The sequence below is a fragment of the Salminus brasiliensis genome, chromosome 22, assembly GCF_030463535.1.
Source record: "Salminus brasiliensis chromosome 22, fSalBra1.hap2, whole genome shotgun sequence".
Lineage (NCBI taxonomy): Eukaryota > Metazoa > Chordata > Actinopteri > Characiformes > Bryconidae > Salminus > Salminus brasiliensis.
Window position 1 is genome coordinate 18529427 of NC_132899.1, and position 21108 is coordinate 18550534.

Sequence of the window (21108 nt, forward strand, 5' to 3'; positions counted from 1 at the left end):
ACTATGCTGTTCGGTGTAAATCATACGAGCTCAAATGTTTGAAAAGTTGGAAAATAAAAACAGACAACAGCAAAACTAGTAAATAATAATATAGTAATATATTTGCTTTTTAGTCAAACTCAGTACAGTACTGTCATAAAAACATGCCGTTTGGTCACAGATGAAAAGAAACAAGTGGTTAAATATATTAAAAGAAATCATCTGACAGTGATCAGGAATGCAAACATACATTGTTTCTTATCAGGAAGATGCGACTGCTGCAGTCACAGAGTATGTTAAGAGCTAAGATTACCGTTGACGTCAACAAAGACTAAACCAAGACATCCTCCACAGTAGTCACCCATCATTCGTAACCTGGTCACCTACAACACCTACAAATGAGCCTGTCAATAAACCTCTGGTAATGCACTTGAACAATGAGCAGGACACTTCAAGTGTTCGAATTCAGCAAGGTTATATCACACATAGTAATAGCCGCCGGTCTGCTGGAATGGAAGCAGAGTTACAATCACCAACAACCCACCCAGAAGTCTTCCCCAATCTGCAGAAGACATTTTTATATTTTATAAATGCAGTTCTTTTAACCTGCTACCTAGTAGGTCCGTTCATACATTCAAGAACAACCTGATCATAGTATAGCGAGACGGTAAAAGTGAGGTCAGATTACTTGACATATGTAACATTGACTGAATATAGCACCTCTCAGTGTTAATGAAACAGTAATCATGAATAAATATGCTTAAATCTGGTTTGTGCGCCTCTGGACGGATGAATACCTATAGTCCCTGAACTGTGTTAGAACGCTTAATGGACAACTGTGAAGTATCTTTAGAAAAGAAAAAAAAAAACAAAAACAAAAAACATCTAGTTCTCAAGGTCCTCCAGACCAAGAAGAATGATTTTAGTGGTGTTCTGGAAAAGAGCAGCCCGGTTCTGTTGTTCCCCTTTCTTCACCCAGTGTCCATATATGCGGAAAGCACAGCCGTCAATAAGTTTGCGCACAGCCCGTAATGAGTAAGGGTCTCTAGCAAGCACCTCTCGGGTCAGGGGCCTGGCTCGGTGGTAGTGGCAGTACATACGGATACAGCCCAATACAGTCAAGATTAGGACCTGGTGACAGAAAATATACAGTGATAAATGTAACCAACTCAGTTACACTTCTTCTGAGAACTAAACTTTAGATGTAAATAGTTTCATCTTAAAATGATCATTTGAAGAATGAAAAAATGAAGCTAGCTTTAACAGATCTTTATTAGTGCAGGATAGACTCACCCGGAATGTCTTTCTGGGACTGAAGAGTCGTACCTCCTCTTTTTGATACTGGCGGAAGAAGGGATGAGCTAAGGCTTGCTCAGCAGTGAGACGAAGTGTAGGATCCACCACCAAAAGCCTTGAGATCTAAAATTAGCAGCAGTGAGCGAACATACCAAAACATACTTTTAAAAATGATATCTTTTAAAACTAGAACCTGTTTTTAGTCGACTACTGGTTGCACAGTGGGTAGGCTGATGCTAAGTGGTTGCCATGGTATTCCAGGTCATCTCAATGGTGTTGGGAGCTGGTTGCTATGATGTTGCTAAGTAGTTGCTATGGCATCCCGGGTGGTTGCAATGGTGTTGCTAGGTGGTTACTATGGTATCCAAGGTGGTCGCTATGGTGTTGCTAGGTGGTTACTAAATAGATGCTACACTGTGGATAGGTGATTGCTGTGGTATTTCAGGCTTTTTCCATGATGTTGCCAAGTGATTGCTAAGGTGTTGTTAGGTGGTTACTAGGCAGTTGCTATGGTGTCTCGGGTGTTGCTGTTGTACATTACATTTAAAGGCTGCCAAAACATTTCAATGTCATTCATTCCTATGGGGGTATCAAGAAGCTGTACGCAAGCCCATATCACACTATCAGACCGAACATCTGGAGTTTAAACAGTGTGGGTATCTGGAAAACGTAGAATGAAATATGTGGAGAAAAACAATAAAAAGAACATAACCATAATATCTAAAACTTAATTAGTATCTATTTTAGATCATGCTTATTATAAACAAAGAATCTTACCAGGTCTTTGACCGTATCAGATCGGTCGTCCCACTCTGGAGAGCTGAACTGATAACGACCCTCCATTATAATTCTTAGCATCAGCAGCTGTTTACGGTGCCAGAAGGGTGGGGATCCAGCAAGAAGTGTAAACAGGATCACACCACAAGCCCACCTGGCGAAAATCTGGAGTTACTAAGTGCAAACTAGGAACCCACTATGATTATAAACAAGGACTTTTACAGTAAAATAAGTGGATGTGTTTATTTAATTCTTTCAACAGCAAACTTATGTCAAAATGTGCAAGAATATTTGTTCTCTTATGATCTAATCATTATATGTGCAGAAAGCACCTGTGGGTGTGTTTGTTTTTTGTTTTCTTTTGGACAATTTTACACTGGGACTTACAGGTCAACCTCTTTCCCATATCCTTCATGTGTTTCATCCATTGAACATTTCAGAATCTCTGGTGCAAGATAGCCTGGAGTTCCACACAACTCTAACACAAAAGACGAAAAGTCTGAATGTAGTTTCATTCAAGAAAAGAACAGATATACTATGTTGTCTTTTTTTTATCAACCATTCACCTCTCAGCTTTTCTCCAGGCCGCAGCTGCACCGAAAAACCAAAGTCTGAAAGTTTTATGTGTCCCTGGTCATCCAGAAGAACATTCTCAGGTTTGAGGTCCCGGTGTACAATGTTAAGGGAATGGAGATATTGGACGGCTTCCAGAAGAGTACGCATCATACACCTTAAAACATGATGCAGGAATCAGGAATAGTGCATTATTCTTATTTCTGTTTGACGTGGAGCAGCCTTTTGTGTATACAGAGCGTTTAATTATGGTTCTGGAGGGATGGAGTTCTACACAGATTTGTGCTCTTCCTGCTCAAACACACCTGAATCAACTAATCTGTTAATTGCCTTGTTTAATAGGTCTGTTAGAGCAGGGAAATCAGCAAACTGTGCTGGACTCCGGCCCCTGTTGCCCACCCGTTATAAGAAGTACATAAGTTTGTTTGTATAAATACTCACCTGGTCTCCTTTTCACTAAGAGTGACCTTTTCTGTCAAGTAATCAAACAGCTCTCCTCTTCTCATGCTGTGGTGAAAATTAAGTAGAAATAAAAACCTTGGTATGGCAGCATGCCAAAAATGTAATTGCCAAAAAAGGCATATTGCATGGAATATCTTATGCTGTTCCATTACTCAAGAAACCAAGAAATGATGAGATGACACACTATATGTCCAAAGGTTAGTAGACACCTGCTCCTCCAGGGTTGCTTTTGAAATCAAGAGTAATAACAGGGAGTTTGTCTCTCTGCTACAGTAACAGCCTCTACTATTCTGCAAAGGCCTTACACTAGATTGTGGAACATTGCTGTGAGGATTTGACAGCATTCAGCAATGAGAGCATTAGTAAAGTCACATACTGAAAATGTACGACTGCCACTTAGATATATTGGCTGGGACTCCAGCACTCTGGAGAAGTCAGTTCCACTGCTCCATTGCCCAGTGCTGCGGGGCTAAATATATATACCACTCATGCGTAGTTTCTCCAGAGCATCTAGTTATATTGGAAATGCTTTTCTATGATGAATAAACAAGCTGTGCATGTACAACTAAATGCCTGTGTCAGCAATGGGAGCACTGAATACATCTGTACATATAGTGTATTAACTGTTAATTACTTACAGGTCAAAAACCAAAAAGATGAATGTTGCTGACTCGTAGGAATCAACAAGTGTGACTGGAAACAGAGTAAAGAAAATGGTTGTTTTTGAGTAATAACTAAAAACATAACATGAGCACAACACCAGTCAAATGGCCAAAAGTTACAATGCACAAGTTTTCTGACTCACTGATTGACGGGTGCCCTTTTAACACGTTGAGGACATGGATCTCTTTCAGAGTGGAGCTCTTCACTTCTTCCAACTGCTGGTCAGTCATTTTTTCTGCTGTGATCTCGATCACCTTTACTGCTAATTCCTGACCCGTGTGTTTGTGTACACACCTGCGCACCACACTGCTCACGCCTCTGCACATGGATAAATGGTTCACGTCAAGAACACCATTGTGCCAAACTTCAAATGAAATAGTGCTTTGCATTAAGGTTGGAACAGTTTTAATACAATGTCTAAAACAATTGTAATGTTCTGAACAGGATCAGCGATGCAGTATTACATTCCTGAGCCCCTCCACCTTTCCTAGAGTCTCTCTCTCTCTCTCTCTCTCTTTGGATGCCTTATGTGAAAATCACAGTCAAGAAGCAAAACTAGATATCTGGGCTCATCCTGTAAGTTCTCAAGTTCTGTAGACATTTGTAACACATCAAATACTTGAATTAAAAATGACACCAAGACTGAATATGTTCCTCGTTACATCCAACCTGAATTAAATAGAATTAAATGAACACAAGAAAGTAGGACAAGTCTATGGTAAGTACCTACCTGCCAATGACCTCCTTGGGCTCATATTTTTGATGGAACTCCTTTGCACCGACCCAGTCAGGTAGTTCATCTCCAAGCACATCTCGAGTCATGATGGCAGTGCCTCCAAAATAAATAAATAAATAAATAAATAAATAAATAAATAAATTAATTAACAAACAAAATTACAAAGTAAAAGCTCGATTTTTAATTTTTTTGTGGTCTAAAAATAAAATGATAAACCTCAAACGTCAGAGAGGTGTGAGCAATCTCAAAGCAGTACACCGTCGTTGGAGGAATGAAGAAGACCAGCCCACTTTCCTTATTATATAGCTAGCACTACGTGGGCAGTAGCTACTTGAAGCAAGGCGGTATTATGATATAGCTACATCTATCTGACGTTTATTCGAGTGGACAAGTAACTCGAGTAGCCTGAGTGAACTGAGTAACTCTAACCTCTTACACATCACTATTTACGTGAAGTTGAGAAACGCCATTCCTCAGCACCTAATCTGTATTCATGTGTATTCATCACACTATCTTGACTTCTAGCTACGTGCCTCTGGGCATCATATACGTGCACTCGCTGCATTGAAGGAAGCTGATTGCTCAATCATGATTAAGCAACTTCTGAAGCCTATAGACAGCTCAGCTAACGACTCTTCAACATGTTGAAGAGGCAGCCTCATAGGACTCACCAGCGCCACACCGCACAGTCCTTACGTGAAGTACTGCCTTGCCTTACGGATAATACCCTATGTTGTCTGTAAGTTACAGGAGTATTCACTTTATTTTGAAGAGCAGCTGGATGTCCCCGAACAGCAAAACTAACGTCAACTCACCTCACTTCGTGCGGTTTTTCGATTCAGAAGGACTTCACTGTCATTTGCCACGACAGTATATTCAGATGTCCGACTGAAAACGGCGGTTTAATGGCGAGGTGGAAGTTTTCATGACCTTGACAGCACGGTTTTCCACGAGGATGAAATTCAGAACCTAAAGAGTAAACAAACACCACAGCCTTAGCTAACTTCTGCTGGGCGATCACTCGCCTGTGGCTCTGAATTCCCACTAAAGCTCGATTCTGCCATCTACCGGAACGGAGCGGAGAAAAGTGCTAGATATTTGCTTGGTGACCAAAAAATTTACTCCATAGTTCTTCCATTTGCAGAAAACCGAACAGAAAGCAGGCGAATATGTTAATTTGCGCCCATATTCCCACAGTTAATCCTCTCTTAGCTCGACAGTACTTGTTGTTGTTGAAGGCAGAGTCACAGAACGCCTGCGCTGAGCTGCAGGGCTGCTGAGGCTGAACTAGCCGACCATGTTGCTGCCTCTGTAATTGATCCACATTGTAGCCCCCAAAACAGCATTTGCCCCAGTCGAGCCGTTCGCGGTCAGTTACAGCTGTGATTGAAGCTGGACCCAAATATATGTCACTGCAGCGTCGTTTTACACGCGAGCTAGCTACAAGTAAGTGTTTTGTGATGTTTGTTTTTTCTCTACGTGCGGCGTCTTCCTCCTCCTCCTCCTCCTCCTCCTGCTGCTGCTGCCGGTGCCGTTACCGCTGCTGATTTGCGTCTCTACCATCAAGCTATTGGTTTGCACGTTACCCGTCTGTGGAGCATGTACAGTGGCTGGGGTGTAACCTGCACCGTATGACTCCTGCATGCCAGACACATACTGTCCATTCACCACGAGGTTTAAGAAACGTTACATTGCAGAAGAGGAATCAACATGGCGGAAGATGTATTGAATTCCACAAAAATAAGTACAGCGTTTCGCTCCCCATCCATCCTCATTCATACCACGTAAAACAGGCATTTCACGTATCATTGAAGCCTACGCAAACAGGCTGTAGTGCTCATTTCTCTGCGTAATGCGTTTCTGCATGTGCCGTAGAGCGCGCGTCCAGATGTGCATTCCAGATTTTGCACACAAGAAGTTCATGAATACGCAGCAGTTTGTGGGTTGCAGGTATCAGTCTCGACCCTCAAAGAACCTGCCCAGGCCAGCTTTTTCTCCAGTTCCATCTCCTAACACTTATTTCATTTAGTTAGATGTGTTAAGACTTGTCGTGGAGTTTAAGACTGCATTAAGACACACCTCCATGAGCACAGCTGGTAATCTAGAGTCTGAAGGGTTGTTTGTATCTGATGTGTCAAATCCGGGCACTGGAAGGCCACTTCAAACTACAGTGTTTTCCCTGGAAAGAAATGATCATATACATCAAGAACCACCTAACCACGTAAAGTAGCAAATATTCACATGGTTCTTTGGGTTGTATAGGTTCTATATAGAACCACTCATTGACTTTACTAAATAACCCTCTCTTTGTAAGGGTCTGGTGCTACAGTAAGGCTTAATTGCAACCTGATGAGCTGTGTCAAATCAGGGAAAGCTCTAATGCTGTTGTGCTGTGGCCCTCCAGGACTGCAGTTTGGTACCATTGCTCTTCACCACATTCTCGTATGTTTCCAGGTGTTAAGACCCTTGGGAAATATGAGCCAGATTACAGAGACCCCTGTCGAGACTCCTGCAGTGACAGAAGGTTTGTTTTTTTATGCAAGCTTGCAATGCATGATATGGACTGAATGTCCAATAGTTTGTAGACACCTCTTCTAATACAGCACAAGCAACTAGCCCAAGGAAAAGATCTTCCAATAGAATGGGACGCTCTGGAGCCGGGGTTCGCAGGGGTGCAAAGTATATTGAGTATGTTGTTACGACAAACGACATAGTAAAATAACTCAACAATAGAGAACATGATTACACACCATTATAAACCTCCCAAAGTATTTCTAACATAGAGTCAAAAAGTCAAGAGGACATGACCTCCTTACTAGTGATGCCAAGCATCAACTAGAGGAGCATGAAGCTGTGGAGCAGAGGAACTGTAATCCCTGGACTGATGAAACACCATCCAATACCTTTGGGATAAGTTAGAGTTCAGAGTGGTGTAATGCTCTTGTGATTAAATACAAGGACATTCTCAATGTCCTGTCTGCAATCTTCCAACGTGTAGTGTAAAGGCCTCATAGAAGAGTGCAGGTAGTTACTACAGCAAAGAAGGGATACCTTTAACCCCCTATTAATACCATTGCTTTTGGCTTTTGGAAGAAACAGGAGCAGGAGTCTACACACATTTAGACATATGGTTGTACATTGGACATACGTTTGCACAACCGCATTCTTATTGATTTTAGAAATAAGTAAAAAAAAAAGAAAAAATAGGCATATATATATATATATATATATATATATATATATATATAAAATTACCCAGGAAAGTTGAGGCAATGTACATGATCATGTTCATTCTTCTTTCCCACTGCTCACAGCTCCTCCCCCTCAAACTGAAGCAAAGCAGCCAACAGGAGGAAAGAAACAAAATAAAAAGAAAGTGGAAGAGGTAGTAGAGGAAGAAGAGGAGGAGTATGTTGTGGAGAAAGTCCTGGACCGACGTGTTGTGAAGGGAAGAGTGGAGTATCTCCTGAAGTGGAAGGGCTTCACAGAGTGGGTGCACATTCAGTAATGCACTGCTGAAGTCACACTGACTGTACATTATATCTCATTGAGTCAGGACTTCAGTTTTGCCATCAAACCATTTGCCACTTCTAATGCATTTGTTTTTACAAAGCTGTATTAAACTTATAATGATGGTTGATATCTGCTCTGTATGAATGCATCTTCAGCGAAGACAACACCTGGGAGCCAGAAGAAAACTTGGACTGCCCAGATCTAATCGCAGAATACCTGCAGTCCCAGAGAAACGCCAGCGAGTCTGGCGGCAAACGACGGTCCGACGCAGATGGAGACGGAAAGGAGAGCCAGTCTAAAAAACGCAAGGATGAGGTAAGGATTCTGATGAACAGAAAAGTTTATGTCTCCATTTTCATCAGAGGAAGCCGTTTTTTTAGCAGAGCCTAACTCAGCTAAATCATGTCCTACTTGCAATTCCCCTAATTTAGCCTGAGAAACTCAGAGGCTTTGCTCGTGGGTTGGATCCTGAGAGGATTATTGGTGCTACAGACTCAAGCGGAGAACTCATGTTCCTGATGAAATGGTGTGTATGGAACTGGATGCCTGGTTTCACACTGGTTCAGTTCAGGTGTTGGAGTACAGTGTCCAATCCCTGTGCAGTGTCACTGAGAAATATAGTTATCTCAGATGAGGTAGCTTGTAAGGAAATATCTGTCTACCTTTGTCTTTTTCTGTTCTCCATTCACAGGAAGAACTCTGATGAGGCGGATCTTGTACCAGCCAAGGAGGCGAATGTGAAGTGCCCACAAGTGGTCATTTCTTTCTATGAGGAACGCCTCACCTGGCATTCTTACCCCACTGACGAGGAAGAGAAGAAGGATGAGAAAAACTAGGCGAACGAGGAGCTATTGGGAGTTCTTACTGTAAACGGCGGTCATTGAAATGTGCACCCCAATTTTTATTTTCAAAAAGAAATGGCAGTAAAAGAAGGTTCATAAGGTTATGTGGAAATGCCGCTGACAGTCCCAGCATCTCAAGCAACGGTAACTGTAATTTACATAGGTTCTGGTATGCCAAGTTGCCATTTTCATATCATGTACATCTAACATATGTGTTTACAGTTAATGATTTTAGCCCATCTGTTGCTGCATGGTTTACCAACCCCTCTCTACTCCATCCATGATTGGAAGTTTTAATATATGTCTAAGTTGTGTTAGTGCCAGTTCTTTGAATTATGTAAACCTGGAGTTTCTTTTAAGTAAAACCACTACCCCTTAGACCATTCCTGGCATAGCGGTCTCATCAGGGTATACTGCACTGGCACAAGTGCATCAGACACTGCAGTGTTGCTGGGGTTCATAAACATCCTAATGTCACTGCACAACATCCAGCCAAGTGTGGCTTTGATAAAAAATATATAACTAACTAACTGTGCTTGGAAGAAGATTAGAAGATTACACCTAAAGGTGTTCAGACACAGTATCTGTGGGGTTACTTAGTGTACCCAGTGTTACAAAGTGTATCCTAAAATTCATAAAAGTGTAAATACAAGGTAGGTGTACCTGATAAACTAGCAGCTCAGTGTACAGTGGCATGCAAAATTGTGTGCACCCACCCCTGGTCAAAATGAATGGTTAAGCATGAAGAAGATTGATCTCAAGACCCATCAAACCACGTCAAAGCAACAATAAGTAGCTATGGGCTTCTCTATTACAATAACGGCTGCCCACAAATCTTTTTATATATCGTTGTCTACAACGAGCAAAGGTTTGGAGGAAAATGGGTGTGAAGTATTATGAAAAGAACACATGTCCTGATTGCTCAATTATGCTTGCCCTGTGTTGTTGCTTGGGCTGCAATTTTCTTTGTTTCTGCGATATATATTTATCACAAATATATATAGAAATATAGAATATAGAATTTTCACCAGAATGGCTTCTACAGCAGGATAATGGTCCTAAACACACTTCAAAATCCACAATAGACTACCTAAAGAGCTGAAGGTTTTGCCCTGGTCCTCACAGTCTACTGACCCAAACATCATAAAAAAATTCTGATAGACCTCAGAAGAAAAGGGCAGTGCAGCAAGACAGCCCAAGAAGCCTTTTGCAAGAATAAAATGGTCAAAAACCCCAAACCAGAACATAAAGACCCTTAGCTGGCTACAAAAGAAACAAGCTGTGATACTTGCCAGAGTGGTTTTACTAAGTACTGATCATGCACTTTAGCGTCTGGCCTGGGTAAAAGTTGGAAATCTTCTCATCAAACTATTTGCAGCACCAGAAATTCTGACCAAGAGTGCCCAAACATTTGCATGACACTGTATATTTCAGTCATGGCACTGCATGGTACTGTAGCTAAATACTTTTAGTAGACTACTGCTGTTTCTCTGCGTTGATTGTAGATGTATCTAATAGAAGGTAGTTAAATGACCATGTGTCCAGGGCCAATGCTTTACTGCTTTGCTTTCCACACAGTGTGTTCTAGACTCTGTGTAGATTACAGTTTCAGAAATGCTTAATTTAACATGTTCCCAGATTTTGAGTGCATTTACCTGATTTGAATATACTGCCTTATCTAAGATTATGAAGAACACATTTAAACTTTATACATTTGCCAAAAAAAGCAGGTCTGTAAATGCACAAGCAAATCCAGAAAGGCCATTGAAGATAAAGAGTATGTGGACAACGGCTTGTAGCGAGACCAAGAGTCCTGTGGTAAATGGTTTGTACGAGATGCTCTTTATTAGAATGTTCACTCTTACCAGCAAACATAGCTTTGAATTTGAAAACATAAATATCATTGTTATGGTCACAGTATAGGTGCTATCATTGAATGAGCCCATTTGTCTGGACAACACTGTAAATATATCTGGACATTGCATTACATGTTACAGGTTGGTGCATTACTTTTATATTCTTGGTTTATTACAATATCATGTAGTAAAATGTAGTAGCAGTGTTTTTAAGTTTGAAGTAAATGTTTAGTTACTTTATTCAGTCTTAGTTGTGTATGTGCCAGTTCTATGAATTATGTAATTACTGTTACCTAGGATTTTTTTAAAGCAAAACCACTACCACCTTGTGTTAGTTTAATAAACATAGGATTGATGTATTTCTTGTTTTCTTTATTTTTATTAGCACAAGTTAATCCTTTATATCCTTTCTAATCATTTTTCAGCTTCTCAGCTTCATCTAACTGATCACTGAACCCAATGTCCTCATAGAAAATTCATGCAGAAAACTCACAATTGTAAATTGTCATGTTGAGGTGTGATCAAAGTAATTTTAAGTAGTACTGTGTGAAATGCTCCATTCTAGAGAAACCAGGAAAATCAGAAGTGCTCACAGTGATGGTGACAGGGACCAGATGTCTAAAGCTTTTAATCCTTCTAAAAGCTCTCTCACAGAAGGTTATTACACAAAAAATGGTCACGTGTTGCCTGATGCCTGAAGCATTGTTTTACAATATTTCAAATACTCACTATTTCACTGTAATAAACATTGTAAAACCTTGGAAGACATAGGTCAGGTTAATTGGTTATTTCGTCTGATAAATAAATAAATGGTCAGTATTTTTAAGTTGTAGACATCGCATCTCTGCTTGTGGTGTCTGCATTATTTCACAACTAAAACACTCTGCTTGTCTTAGTCATATTGATTAAATTGTACAGGAATTTTGGAAATTGATGGAATTCCTTAAAACTATACTAGATTATACTAGATTTGGCATTTATTGCTACTGGGCTCCTCCAACAACCAGGGAGCTTAATTTACTTTGACGCTACTGGTGTAAAAACAGATCACATGTTGGTCTCCCCTAATGGACTGCTGTGCACATGCCTTTGCTAACAAGCTGAAAGATACAGAATTGACATCAGAGGTGAATGAACCATGCCGACTGGCACAAACGTGACTTAGGTAAAATTGCTACATAATGTTGCTTTAAGAAACCGAACACACTTTTCCCTAAACCGTAATAACCACAAGGCAACAGATCACTGTTGAAAATAAAAATAAAAGTTTATTAATGAACAAAAGAACAATTCCAGATTGCCAGTAAATATTTCAAAATAAAAAACTAAAAGGGGAAAAAAGGGGAGTGGAAATGAAAGCAGGGTAAAGAAGGCCTGGTAAAACACAGGACAAAATATTCGTAAAATCAACACAAAAACATATTTACAAAACAAACAAGACATAAAAAAGTGCATGACGACAAGTAGTGTTAGCATAAGACCAGGAACTGTAAGTACATATCTGTCACCTAAGTATCTGAAGCATGATCACCATGCCTGATCTTTTTTTTCCTTTTCTTTTTTTTCTCCATTTTTTTTTTTAAATAATGCAATTCCCCCACCCCCACCCCAGTTTTATCTACTTCAACCCTATTAATAATCCTAAAGGTTGTCTCTTTTTGGTCAATTTTAGAGACAAGATGACTTTTTCTCCCTTGCATATTGCACTTTGCACCAAACCAGACAGAGACAGTGCTGCATGGCTATGTGCTCAGTGTAGATGTGAGCAATGGAAACCAGTAGGAGAGAATGAACTATGAGGATGCACCTATTCCGATGATGCTGAAGGTTAAGCATTCATATTACCGCTGAAGCTCCGCACTCCCCTTTAAGAGAGCTAATATTTCAGAAGCAGGTCGGTCTCCTGGATAGTTCAAAAGCATCTTTTGTGCTGCATTTAAGCATGATCCAGTTTGATTGAGGTACATGCTAAGCAGCTTTCAGTTCTCCAATCAACAGGAGAGGATTGTAGTGTTCTGAACGCAATGATTTAACACAGGGGAGTCGAGCATGGAAACGGAAAATATATGCTGACGAAAAAAATAATGACAAGAATTCACCTCACACATACACATGACATCGGTTCGGTCGAATTGTTTGACGCAGCTACTACAGAACTGTGCTCTACATGATGTGAACTAATCCTGCAGCTATCTCTATATTCCAGATGATGAGCATCTTGTTCATTGTCCTGTGTCATAATCAAACAACATAAGCATCCAGAAGAAAAAAGAAATCGTTCTTCAAGAAGTAACCACCGCAACAGAAAGAACATGTTGTGTAGCTAGCGCCAGTTGCTTTAGCAACACAGCAGTCCAGTAATGAGCCAGAAATGAAAAAGCAGATGATTTAAGCTGGAAGTTCAGCTGAAATCTGTACAGATTTTTTTTCTTTTCCCAGGATGGACATTACCCAGTGGTTTAAAAAGCAAGTGAAACACTCGACAGAATTCAGGAGCAACATGTTTGAATTCAGGCCTACGTGCCCCGCAGCTTATTCAACAGTTTATGCACATGGGAGAATAACCATGAAAGGCTGCAAGGAGGGCATTCCCGCCCTAAAACCTGCAGAGGAAGAAGGACTGCTAAAGACCGAGAGCTTACAGCCAAGCTACAGAGATGATTTACAGCATTGAGCAGAGCACAGAATTTATTAGTAATGCAGTGTGCATCCTTACTCAGTATTTACTCTGTATCCCAAACTTTCAGTCCGGCCTCAAGAATCAAGTCAGATTCATTCTTTATCACTCCCCACTTTCCCAGTTCCACGGCAATTGGCATAATATCCATGGAAAGCCATGTTGAGTTTCATGTAATAACCGTCCAGTGAATTTTGTTGTTTTTTTGGGGTTGTTTTTTTTCTGTATGTGGAATTGAAAAAACCTTGGTTTGGGTACGCCAAGACAGAACCACCATGACAGAATTGGGAACCACTGAAAATGCACAACACCACCTTTGGTTAGTATTGGCATGCTTCTCTTTGCCTTTGGTTACAACACCTCAAACATTCAGGTTCCAACTTACGAGCTTTCCTCCACCTTCTTTCTCAAGAAGTGCCTTCTTCTTTAACACCACACCTCTACCACCGGGGTATGCTCACACACCACAGGCCAATGCTAAAGATTCTAATGATCTTCCCAAGTTGATCATCAGCAAGCCCGCATTCCATTTGGTTTCCGGGACCGTGGCTGAAATTAAGGCCGATTCCTCAATTTATTTACTTCTTTAAGTATCTCGGTCAATGTCCTCCACAGTGGCAGTTTGCCGCTTTCCCTCTCTTTAGATTCAAATCAATCCACCCCATCCTATCCTTTGTTCATTCTGTTCATATTCCAAGTAAAACAATAAATAATCAGTACTTAAAAAGCACTTCTTCAAATTTGTTTTCTGGAGAAAACTTCTGAACCAAAGAAAGAAAAAAGAAGAAAACCTAATGCAGGAACAGCAACCGACAGTGCAATTTTCTTTTCCTTGCTAGAATCTTCTCAAAGAAAAAAGGACATTTTCTTCCACCTTTTAAAAATCTTTTTTTTTGGTGGTGGGGCCTTTTGCAACAAAAGAACGAAGCAGGTCAAGCTTCTCACTTCTTTTTGTCCTTCTGTTTCTTGTCGGGCTTGCGGTCTTCCTCTGAAGCCATGCTGCGAGGCATGATCAGAACACTGCCATCAGCACCATACTGCAGGGAGTACTCTCTGGCAGGGTAAGGTCTACCTTCTTCATCCCGCAGCTGGCTCAATACTTCCTGAGAAAGGCTCTCCACCTTCTGCTTCATCTGTCTGATACAACGCAGGTACTCCACCTTATCCTTCAGCAGTCGTGCCTTGTCGCGCCGCAGATCCTGCACACCTTTTTCCAGGTTGATGATGGTATCCAGCTTACGTTTACGGCAGTTCTGTGCAGCCATTTTATTTTTCCCACGCCTGCGGATGTCACGAATGAGGGACAGTTGGGCCTCGCTGAGATGGTGCTTTGACAGAAGCTCGTTGAATTCCTCAACAGGAAGGTTTACAATTTTCTCATTGGAAAAAGGGATTTTCATAGCCCTAGCTCGACGTTCATCGCGACTAGACTGCTTGTCAATAAACTCTCGTGGTGGCTGGAGCTTTGTTTGCTGCAGTTGCTTGTCTCTGCCCTTTTTACTGCAGGATCCAAGCAACTGAGAATGCTCAGGGTATGACGATGCCAGTGGTAGATTGTAGGTGTGGTTGTGATTAATGCTCTCCATCTGTGGTAAGCTCTGGAAAAGAGAGGGATCTTGGTAGCTCATGCGGCACAGCTTGCTGTACTCTGGCTGGTAGCCTCCAACAGCTCCCTCCTCTGCCTCAGCTGTGGCTGCTTCTGAATCTGTACTGTAGCCTACTGCTCCTTCCTCTGAGAAAGTGGCAGAGGTGGAGGAGGTTGAGGCAGCTGAGGAACAGGATGTCTCAGAGTTGCTGGGGGAAACCGGGCTGTGGCCAGAGTCTAAAGACAGACCCGAGTCCGAGTCAAGCTCATCTTCCAGCTGAGAGGCCTGGGCCTGGCTGAATCCTTCTTCCATGGCAAGGTCTAGTAGACTAATTTCATCCAGCATGGACTCCTCTAAGAGACTTGTAAAGGGGTCAGGCAACACTGGGGTGGAAGTTAGGTTGTTGGTGCTGTTAAGGAGCGGTGGCAAGAAGAGCCCGGTAAGGTTAGTGCCACCAAATGTTGAGTTAACATTAGATGAATTGCTGGTGGCAAGCCTAAGCAGGGGAGGCTGCTGCCCCGCCGACGAATCTAGTTCTGGATTGAAAAGAGAGGGGAGGTCCTGGCTGCAGCTTGGGAGGGAGGCTTGGTGGAGGCTCACATCCTGGTTAATAAGACTGGATCGTGAAAGACCAAAACTTGCCATTGTGCTTGATTCAGTGGTATTAGGGCCAGTGGTATTTGGGTTGTTGTTAAGGGTGCTGTTCTCTGTTGTGTTATTCACCTCCATGTCCTGGAAATGGAAAAATGGAGAGGAATTACGGTAGTTTAGCCTTACGCGTCTGACAAATGTGTGCAGACAGTACAAACCTGCAATTCCATGATAGCCATAATGTCCTGCCATTGCTGTTCCAGGTCCAAAGGTACATCAGATTGGGGTAGAGGGTCTGGCAACGGAAGGCCCTGAGATGTTGAAGGAACATCTTCAGTTGGACTTCTCAACGGAGAGGCAGCATCTGTAGCCTGGAACTAATGGAAAATGGACAAGCAAAAAATTAAGACATCACCTTCTCATAAAAAAATAATAAAATAAAAAAGTTGATTTAAGAAACTCCAGCCATAACTGGTAACACCTTGAGGACTGATCAAATAAGTCTGATTTTGCATCTGATGAAACCGGTACCTCTGATTCCTCTCCAAAAGGAAAGGTGGCCTCCAGAAGTCTCAAGCATTCCTGCAGGGACATTGAAGTCTGTGCACCAAGGCTAGAGAGCTGGTGGAAAAAGGAAAAAAAAAAAAGATAACAAGAGAGGTCAATGCACAAACAAGGTAACATTACACAGTTATACCACACAGTCTATTAACACTGCAATGCCTTCCACCAAAAACACCTAAGACTGTCACACTAATCACAGCACCAATCACAGTACAGAGCAAAAAATACAGCATTAGATGAAGCTAAGCATCTGTATATGCACTATTTAGGCCTGCAGACATTTACAACCCCTCACATCCCACATTTATCAATACTGAGTCTGATGTAACTTATGCATGGTCTCACAGAGAAGGCGGCTTCAATCTAGCTTGGGCCAACTTAACACATACCATAACTGCTGTCATTACTACTACCACCACTACTATTAATAGCAGTTATAATAAAAATGATTATTATAACACCACCAACACTGGTAATCATCATCATCTATGTCGTATAACTGGCACAGAGTCAATGACTGAACTTTCAGCAGATGTTACCTGCTCAGGTATGCTTTCTCCAGTCTCTCCATCCACAATAGTCAGACTCTGACCCTCCTGCAGATTGATTCCATTTCTCCAGTTCTCTCGCACACCTGCCTCCTCATTCTCCTCACTGGGTTTATCTGCCTCACCATCCTTCTGTCTGCTGCTGTAGTTAAACACTTCCCGCCCAGCCCCGAGGTCAATATCTTGCCTCCAAAGGATATCTATAAGGTCTATGTCCTACAGAAAATATACATCACAGACTGCGTAAAGAAAAAGCTTCCTGTTAAAAGGAAGCCATTGTACAAATCCCAACAGACACCAAAACATGTTATACAGCAATTCAGCCTAAACTCTGAAAACAGATGTGGTATGTCCACAGTTCAGTAACTCTACCACTGCTCAATAAGCAGTTGCTCTGAGATGTAGATTTTGTGTTCCCACAGGGCCTCACAACCATATTGTAAGGTCAATTGACAGGCATGTGACCTTCCTGTGAAGGACAAGCCAAATGAAAAATTACAGCTGGCGTTTGACATTAAAATGACCCATGTTGTTATCATATTCATTTGTCTGCTATTTGAAATGATAGAATTCTCCAAACAATAGTGATTGAATTTGACTGCTGGTTTTGACGCTCTACTGCATAAATTTTATTCATCCTAACCTTAAAGCCCTACACTACGATACTTCACAGCTGCATCAGCCTATATAAAACAATTACCTCTGTGAGGTTTCAAAATGAGAGCAGAACTGTTCCAGTCTACTTCTAAAAAAGTTTTATTTTGCACACATTATGTTTCTCATAGCAATAATTCAGAGTTTCAGTCTCATATCATACAGATACACTGCACTGCATTTCACCATCATCAAAACTGTAAGAAATATTGTGAACCATATTCAGCATATTCAAATCCTGAGTTAGGTTAATACACAAAATTCTGTATCAGCTGTAAACTTATTTCCTTCACAGTGGGAGACAACAGTAGCCACACCCTGTCAAGCCATTGTCAAAATGCAGCTAGATTAGATTAAGAGCACTGTTCTGTAGCTCATCTACGTGATATCAGAAAGGGAGAACACTGACAAATATCATGCCAACTATGATTTAGACAACTATTACTGAATAAATACTGTACCTCTTTAGACAGATCATCACCCCCCTCTCTGTCTGCTTGCTCCTGGCTGTTCTCAGGTGCCACTGCACCCAAACTGTCCTCTCCACTAAGGCTGTACGTTGACTCAGAAGCACTGCCGGCCCCTCTCATGGCCGAGGCTTCAGGGCTGTTCACGTCCTCCAGGCTACCCCCATTGTCCAGGGCAATGCTGGGACTGGACTGGCTGGTTGCAGACACCACAGTCTCTGGGTCACGGTGCACCAGCCAAGCACTCAGCTCGGTGCTGGGCACCCGCAGGTGATCAAGGGAGCGCACCTGGTTCAGCAGCCGGCGGATGGCAAAGAAGTGGTCCAGGTCCACGCTTTTTGGATGGATGCCATAGCCGTCCAGGGTGTTGCGGAGGTTGTGGAACTGCGTCTGTGTGTAGGCTGAGCTAGGGCCCAGGATAATTTCACGTAGCGGGGGGAGCTGATTGCTTAAGTAGGTGTCCACGTCCACCCGCACCCCAATGAGACTCAGGAGGATAGTGAACTGAATCAGACCCTCTGTGAAGTACTTTTTCAGGTAAAGCATTTCTTTGCGAAGGAAACAAAATTGAAAATGTACAAAAAAAAAAAAAAGGAAAAAAAAAACAAAAAAAAACTCCTTACACAGATGACGGTTGGCTGGAAGTGTCAGTCAGTGTTTTGCAGACTCCATTAGAGGAATGAATATGTAAGGAAAACACAGAAATTGTTACCTTTTATAGAGGCATTGGCTTGCTTTCAGAAAAGCAACAAAAATAAAAAGGTAAATAAATGATGGATCCTCTGTTTCTGTCAGACTCCTGGATGAACCGTGTAGTTCTCACACTCTGGAAGCTCCTCCAACCTGCAGAGTAAGAGATAATAAACAATGATCAGCCCAACATCAGCAGCAGCTCTAGCACACTGGGTTGATGTCAGAGAGAAAGAGAGAGGCAGTGTGAGATGAAGGCAGGATTATCACTAGCTGGAAGTTATGAAGGCTGGTAATCTAGCGGCGTTAACGCGACCCTCATCATCACACCCACCAGCCTCCCACTGAGCACCAGCAACCACAACAACACACGTACGACTTTTCCACGTCCGCTATGAACAAAGAGCAAGTTACACATCGCTTCCTGCTCAATGGCCGCTACCCACGAGCCTCTTCACTCTTTCCAAAAAAAAAAAAAAATCACAAGGCACGATTTATTTTGCCCAACATCCAGGAAGCGCTCTTTCACTCACTTCCGCTAAGAGGACTCGGCAACAACGTTAGCAACAAGTGGCGCAGCGGTGACTGATTGGTTCTGGAGGTTCCCACGGACCAATCAGAGCAGCCACGCCAGCGTCGGCCTCACCCCTCAGCCAATAGAATCGCACCGGAGGCGGGCTTTACAAAGGGCATTCTACCGGGGCCGCTGAATAAATGAAAACAACTTCAACTATCATAAACATTAGTGTGTCGATTACGTGCAGACCCGACCACACTCACAGACAACGCTTATTCTAATTCAGACAAAGCAGAGAAATGCTCATATAACATCGCCCTGCTATCAATCACGCGCTCGCTTTTTGACAGCACCTAGCCTAGCTAGCTGCTCAGACAGCTCTCCGTCTGTGAGGCTAACCGGCTAACGGATGCCGCGCCTGCCTCCTCTCTCATACTTACTGGAACACTTCACTCATTAAAAGATGTCAGAGCCTGGACGTCAATCACTGGCAGCGTTCGTCAATCACTTCTGTAAAAAAGAAACTTATTGTCCACAGATTTTCCCAATGTTGTCATAGTCCACTCGTCTTAGATGGCCCACCATGACTTGCAAAATTTCCCCCCTCGCCGACAAGTTCCCTGCTGGAGGAGCACGTTTGAGTAGAGCGCATGCGTAGAATATTCCAGGGCGCAGGTCTGAGTGAGATCATTAATCAGGAAAAATACACAAACACCGTGTCCGCCCCTCCTGACAAAACACTCTTCTCCTGTAGCTGTCGAATTATTACACGTGGGAGAGGGTCTTCCCTTAACTTCATTTTAAAGCTTTGTTTATTTATTTATTTTTAATTGAAAGAAGTTATCAATCCAAAACTCTATGAGATGCGCGTTTCAGAATGATCTACTAAAATAAAACATTTCCAAACCTAATTATAAACAACTATTAAAAATATTAGCAAAATTTATATTAAAATCCATATTTTAAAATTTATAAACAATTTTAAAATATGGAGCGTTTTTCTACACTACAATAAACTAGTTTTAAACATTTCAACTTGTTTACTGTTTATTTATTGCTTATAATTTGGTCCAATTAATGAATATTATTGCATGAAAAGCATAAATGCATAAACCAAATCCATGTTTATATCAAAATTGTAAATGTTTGCGAATACTGTGGTGTAAATAGTGACTTCGGTCAGTCATTACTTTTCAAAACCTTGCTAAAAAAAATTTATTTACTTTTTTTTATTTATTTTATTTATTTATTTATTTAATTTATTCTTTATTTACAGACTCAGGCCTTACCTGAGTGAGCAATAGCTAACGAGTGTTCTTATGAGTGGCCCTTTATTACATTGTTAGTAAAACCAGTGCTGTATCCACCTGCACTCTTGTTTTCTTGCTCTTTTATGTGGTTTAATACGAACTTGATTGATTAACCAATGATTTGTCTTACGTGAAGCGAAAATATGACCTGCCCTGTTACTGATCTATAGTGTGCTTCTAGAATAGCTGCCACCAGATGGCACTGATGGGTTGGTGTACAAGAGTGCAAAAGAAGCTCAACAAAACACCACTGTAAATACATGAAACACTGTGAGTGATTAAATGTTATTGCCATTGTTTCACATTTAGAAAAAGGTGTTGAACTAAAAGAAGGGAGCACTGATCACTTTCACAAGAACTCCCATTTAAGATCTTTAAAAGCTGAGTTGCCCAGAGCTGTGGCATCACTGAGGTTTGAGCTATAATCCGGTATGAGACCATGGATGATCTGCTGCACCACAGACATCAGACTTGCCTAAGGTTATCTCCGTATCTGCTTCACAACATTTCACAGAAATATCTCCCTCTTCCAAGGACATCTGTTAACAACTGAATTTCCGGGAAAACAGAATTAGCGTGATTGTGTTTGGCCATGGTCCTTTTCTTTCTTCTAAGAAGCACATTTCTTTATTCATTCATGTCTAGTGCATTAAAAAGAAAAAGTCATCATGTGGATATAACATTAAACAGCAAACACTTTCTGATCAGGATCACTGTAGGCTTTGCTGAAGGTCACATAGATAAAATAGGTTTAGATCTGGAGGCTAGCATGCACTTAATTTAAGTTTCCATTAATACTGGTCCCAG

General features: G+C 41.6%; 3 protein-coding genes across 6 annotated transcripts; 1 reads left to right on the plus strand and 2 right to left on the minus strand.

Moving 5' to 3' along the window:
* Positions 1-79: 79 nt before the first annotated feature.
* phkg2 (phosphorylase kinase, gamma 2 (testis)) lies at positions 80-6496 on the minus strand. Its single transcript, XM_072667651.1, has 10 exons — positions 5302-6496; positions 4481-4583; positions 3893-4068; positions 3726-3780; positions 3067-3132; positions 2619-2782; positions 2440-2530; positions 2053-2206; positions 1273-1398; positions 80-1110 (listed from the first exon to the last, which is right to left on the minus strand). The coding sequence occupies exons 2-10, from the start codon at positions 4570-4572 to the stop codon at positions 865-867; spliced, it is 1170 nt and encodes a 389-aa protein (XP_072523752.1). The 5' UTR covers positions 4573-4583; positions 5302-6496; the 3' UTR covers positions 80-864.
* Positions 5539-11461, plus strand: cbx1b (chromobox homolog 1b (HP1 beta homolog Drosophila)). Of its 2 annotated transcripts, none has more exons than XM_072667654.1 (6): positions 5539-5932; positions 6941-7010; positions 7801-7975; positions 8155-8314; positions 8431-8525; positions 8691-11461. In XM_072667654.1, the coding sequence occupies exons 2-6, from the start codon at positions 6962-6964 to the stop codon at positions 8833-8835; spliced, it is 624 nt and encodes a 207-aa protein (XP_072523755.1). In that variant the 5' UTR covers positions 5539-5932; positions 6941-6961; the 3' UTR covers positions 8836-11461. The 2 variants fall into 2 exon arrangements, with proteins under 2 accessions (XP_072523755.1, XP_072523756.1); XM_072667655.1 differs by lacking the exon at positions 5539-5932 and adding an exon at positions 5997-6230.
* A 482-nt stretch (positions 11462-11943) lies between these two features.
* Positions 11944-19627, minus strand: nfe2l1b (nfe2 like bZIP transcription factor 1b). Of its 3 annotated transcripts, none has more exons than XM_072667541.1 (6): positions 19432-19627; positions 17779-18627; positions 16655-16879; positions 16083-16172; positions 15770-15928; positions 11944-15692 (listed from the first exon to the last, which is right to left on the minus strand). In XM_072667541.1, exons 2-6 carry the CDS (start codon positions 18328-18330, stop codon positions 14316-14318), a joined length of 2403 nt encoding a protein of 800 aa, XP_072523642.1. In that variant the 5' UTR covers positions 18331-18627; positions 19432-19627; the 3' UTR covers positions 11944-14315. The 3 variants fall into 3 exon arrangements, with proteins under 3 accessions (XP_072523642.1, XP_072523644.1, XP_072523645.1); XM_072667543.1 differs by lacking the exon at positions 19432-19627 and adding an exon at positions 18851-18968; XM_072667544.1 differs by lacking the exon at positions 19432-19627 and adding an exon at positions 18809-18968.
* Positions 19628-21108: the final 1481 nt, after the last annotated feature.

Bases quoted from the DNA above. Each gene is read 5' to 3' on its own strand.
- phkg2 (XM_072667651.1), bottom strand. From the start codon at position 4,572: ATGACTCGAGATGTGCTTGGAGATGAACTACCTGACTGGGTCGGTGCA. The intron at 3,133-3,725 runs GTAAGTAATTAA...TTTTCACCACAG, and splicing joins ATCTTTTTGGTTTTTGACCT to CATGAGAAGAGGAGAGCTGT. The intron at 1,111-1,272 runs GTGAGTCTATCC...TTCTGTCACCAG, and splicing joins GTCCCAGAAAGACATTCCGG to GTCCTAATCTTGACTGTATT.
- nfe2l1b (XM_072667541.1), bottom strand. From the start codon at position 18,330: ATGCTTTACCTGAAAAAGTACTTCACAGAGGGTCTGATTCAGTTCACT. The intron at 16,173-16,654 runs GTAACATCTGCT...TTTTTCCACCAG, and splicing joins GAGAAAGCATACCTGAGCAG to CTCTCTAGCCTTGGTGCACA. The intron at 15,693-15,769 runs GTTTGTACTGTC...TTCCATTTCCAG, and splicing joins TGGCTATCATGGAATTGCAG to GACATGGAGGTGAATAACAC.
- cbx1b (XM_072667654.1), top strand. From the start codon at position 6,962: ATGAGCCAGATTACAGAGACCCCTGTCGAGACTCCTGCAGTGACAGAA. The intron at 7,976-8,154 runs GTGGGTGCACAT...ATGCATCTTCAG, and splicing joins AAGTGGAAGGGCTTCACAGA to CGAAGACAACACCTGGGAGC. The intron at 8,315-8,430 runs GTAAGGATTCTG...CCCCTAATTTAG, and splicing joins CTAAAAAACGCAAGGATGAG to CCTGAGAAACTCAGAGGCTT.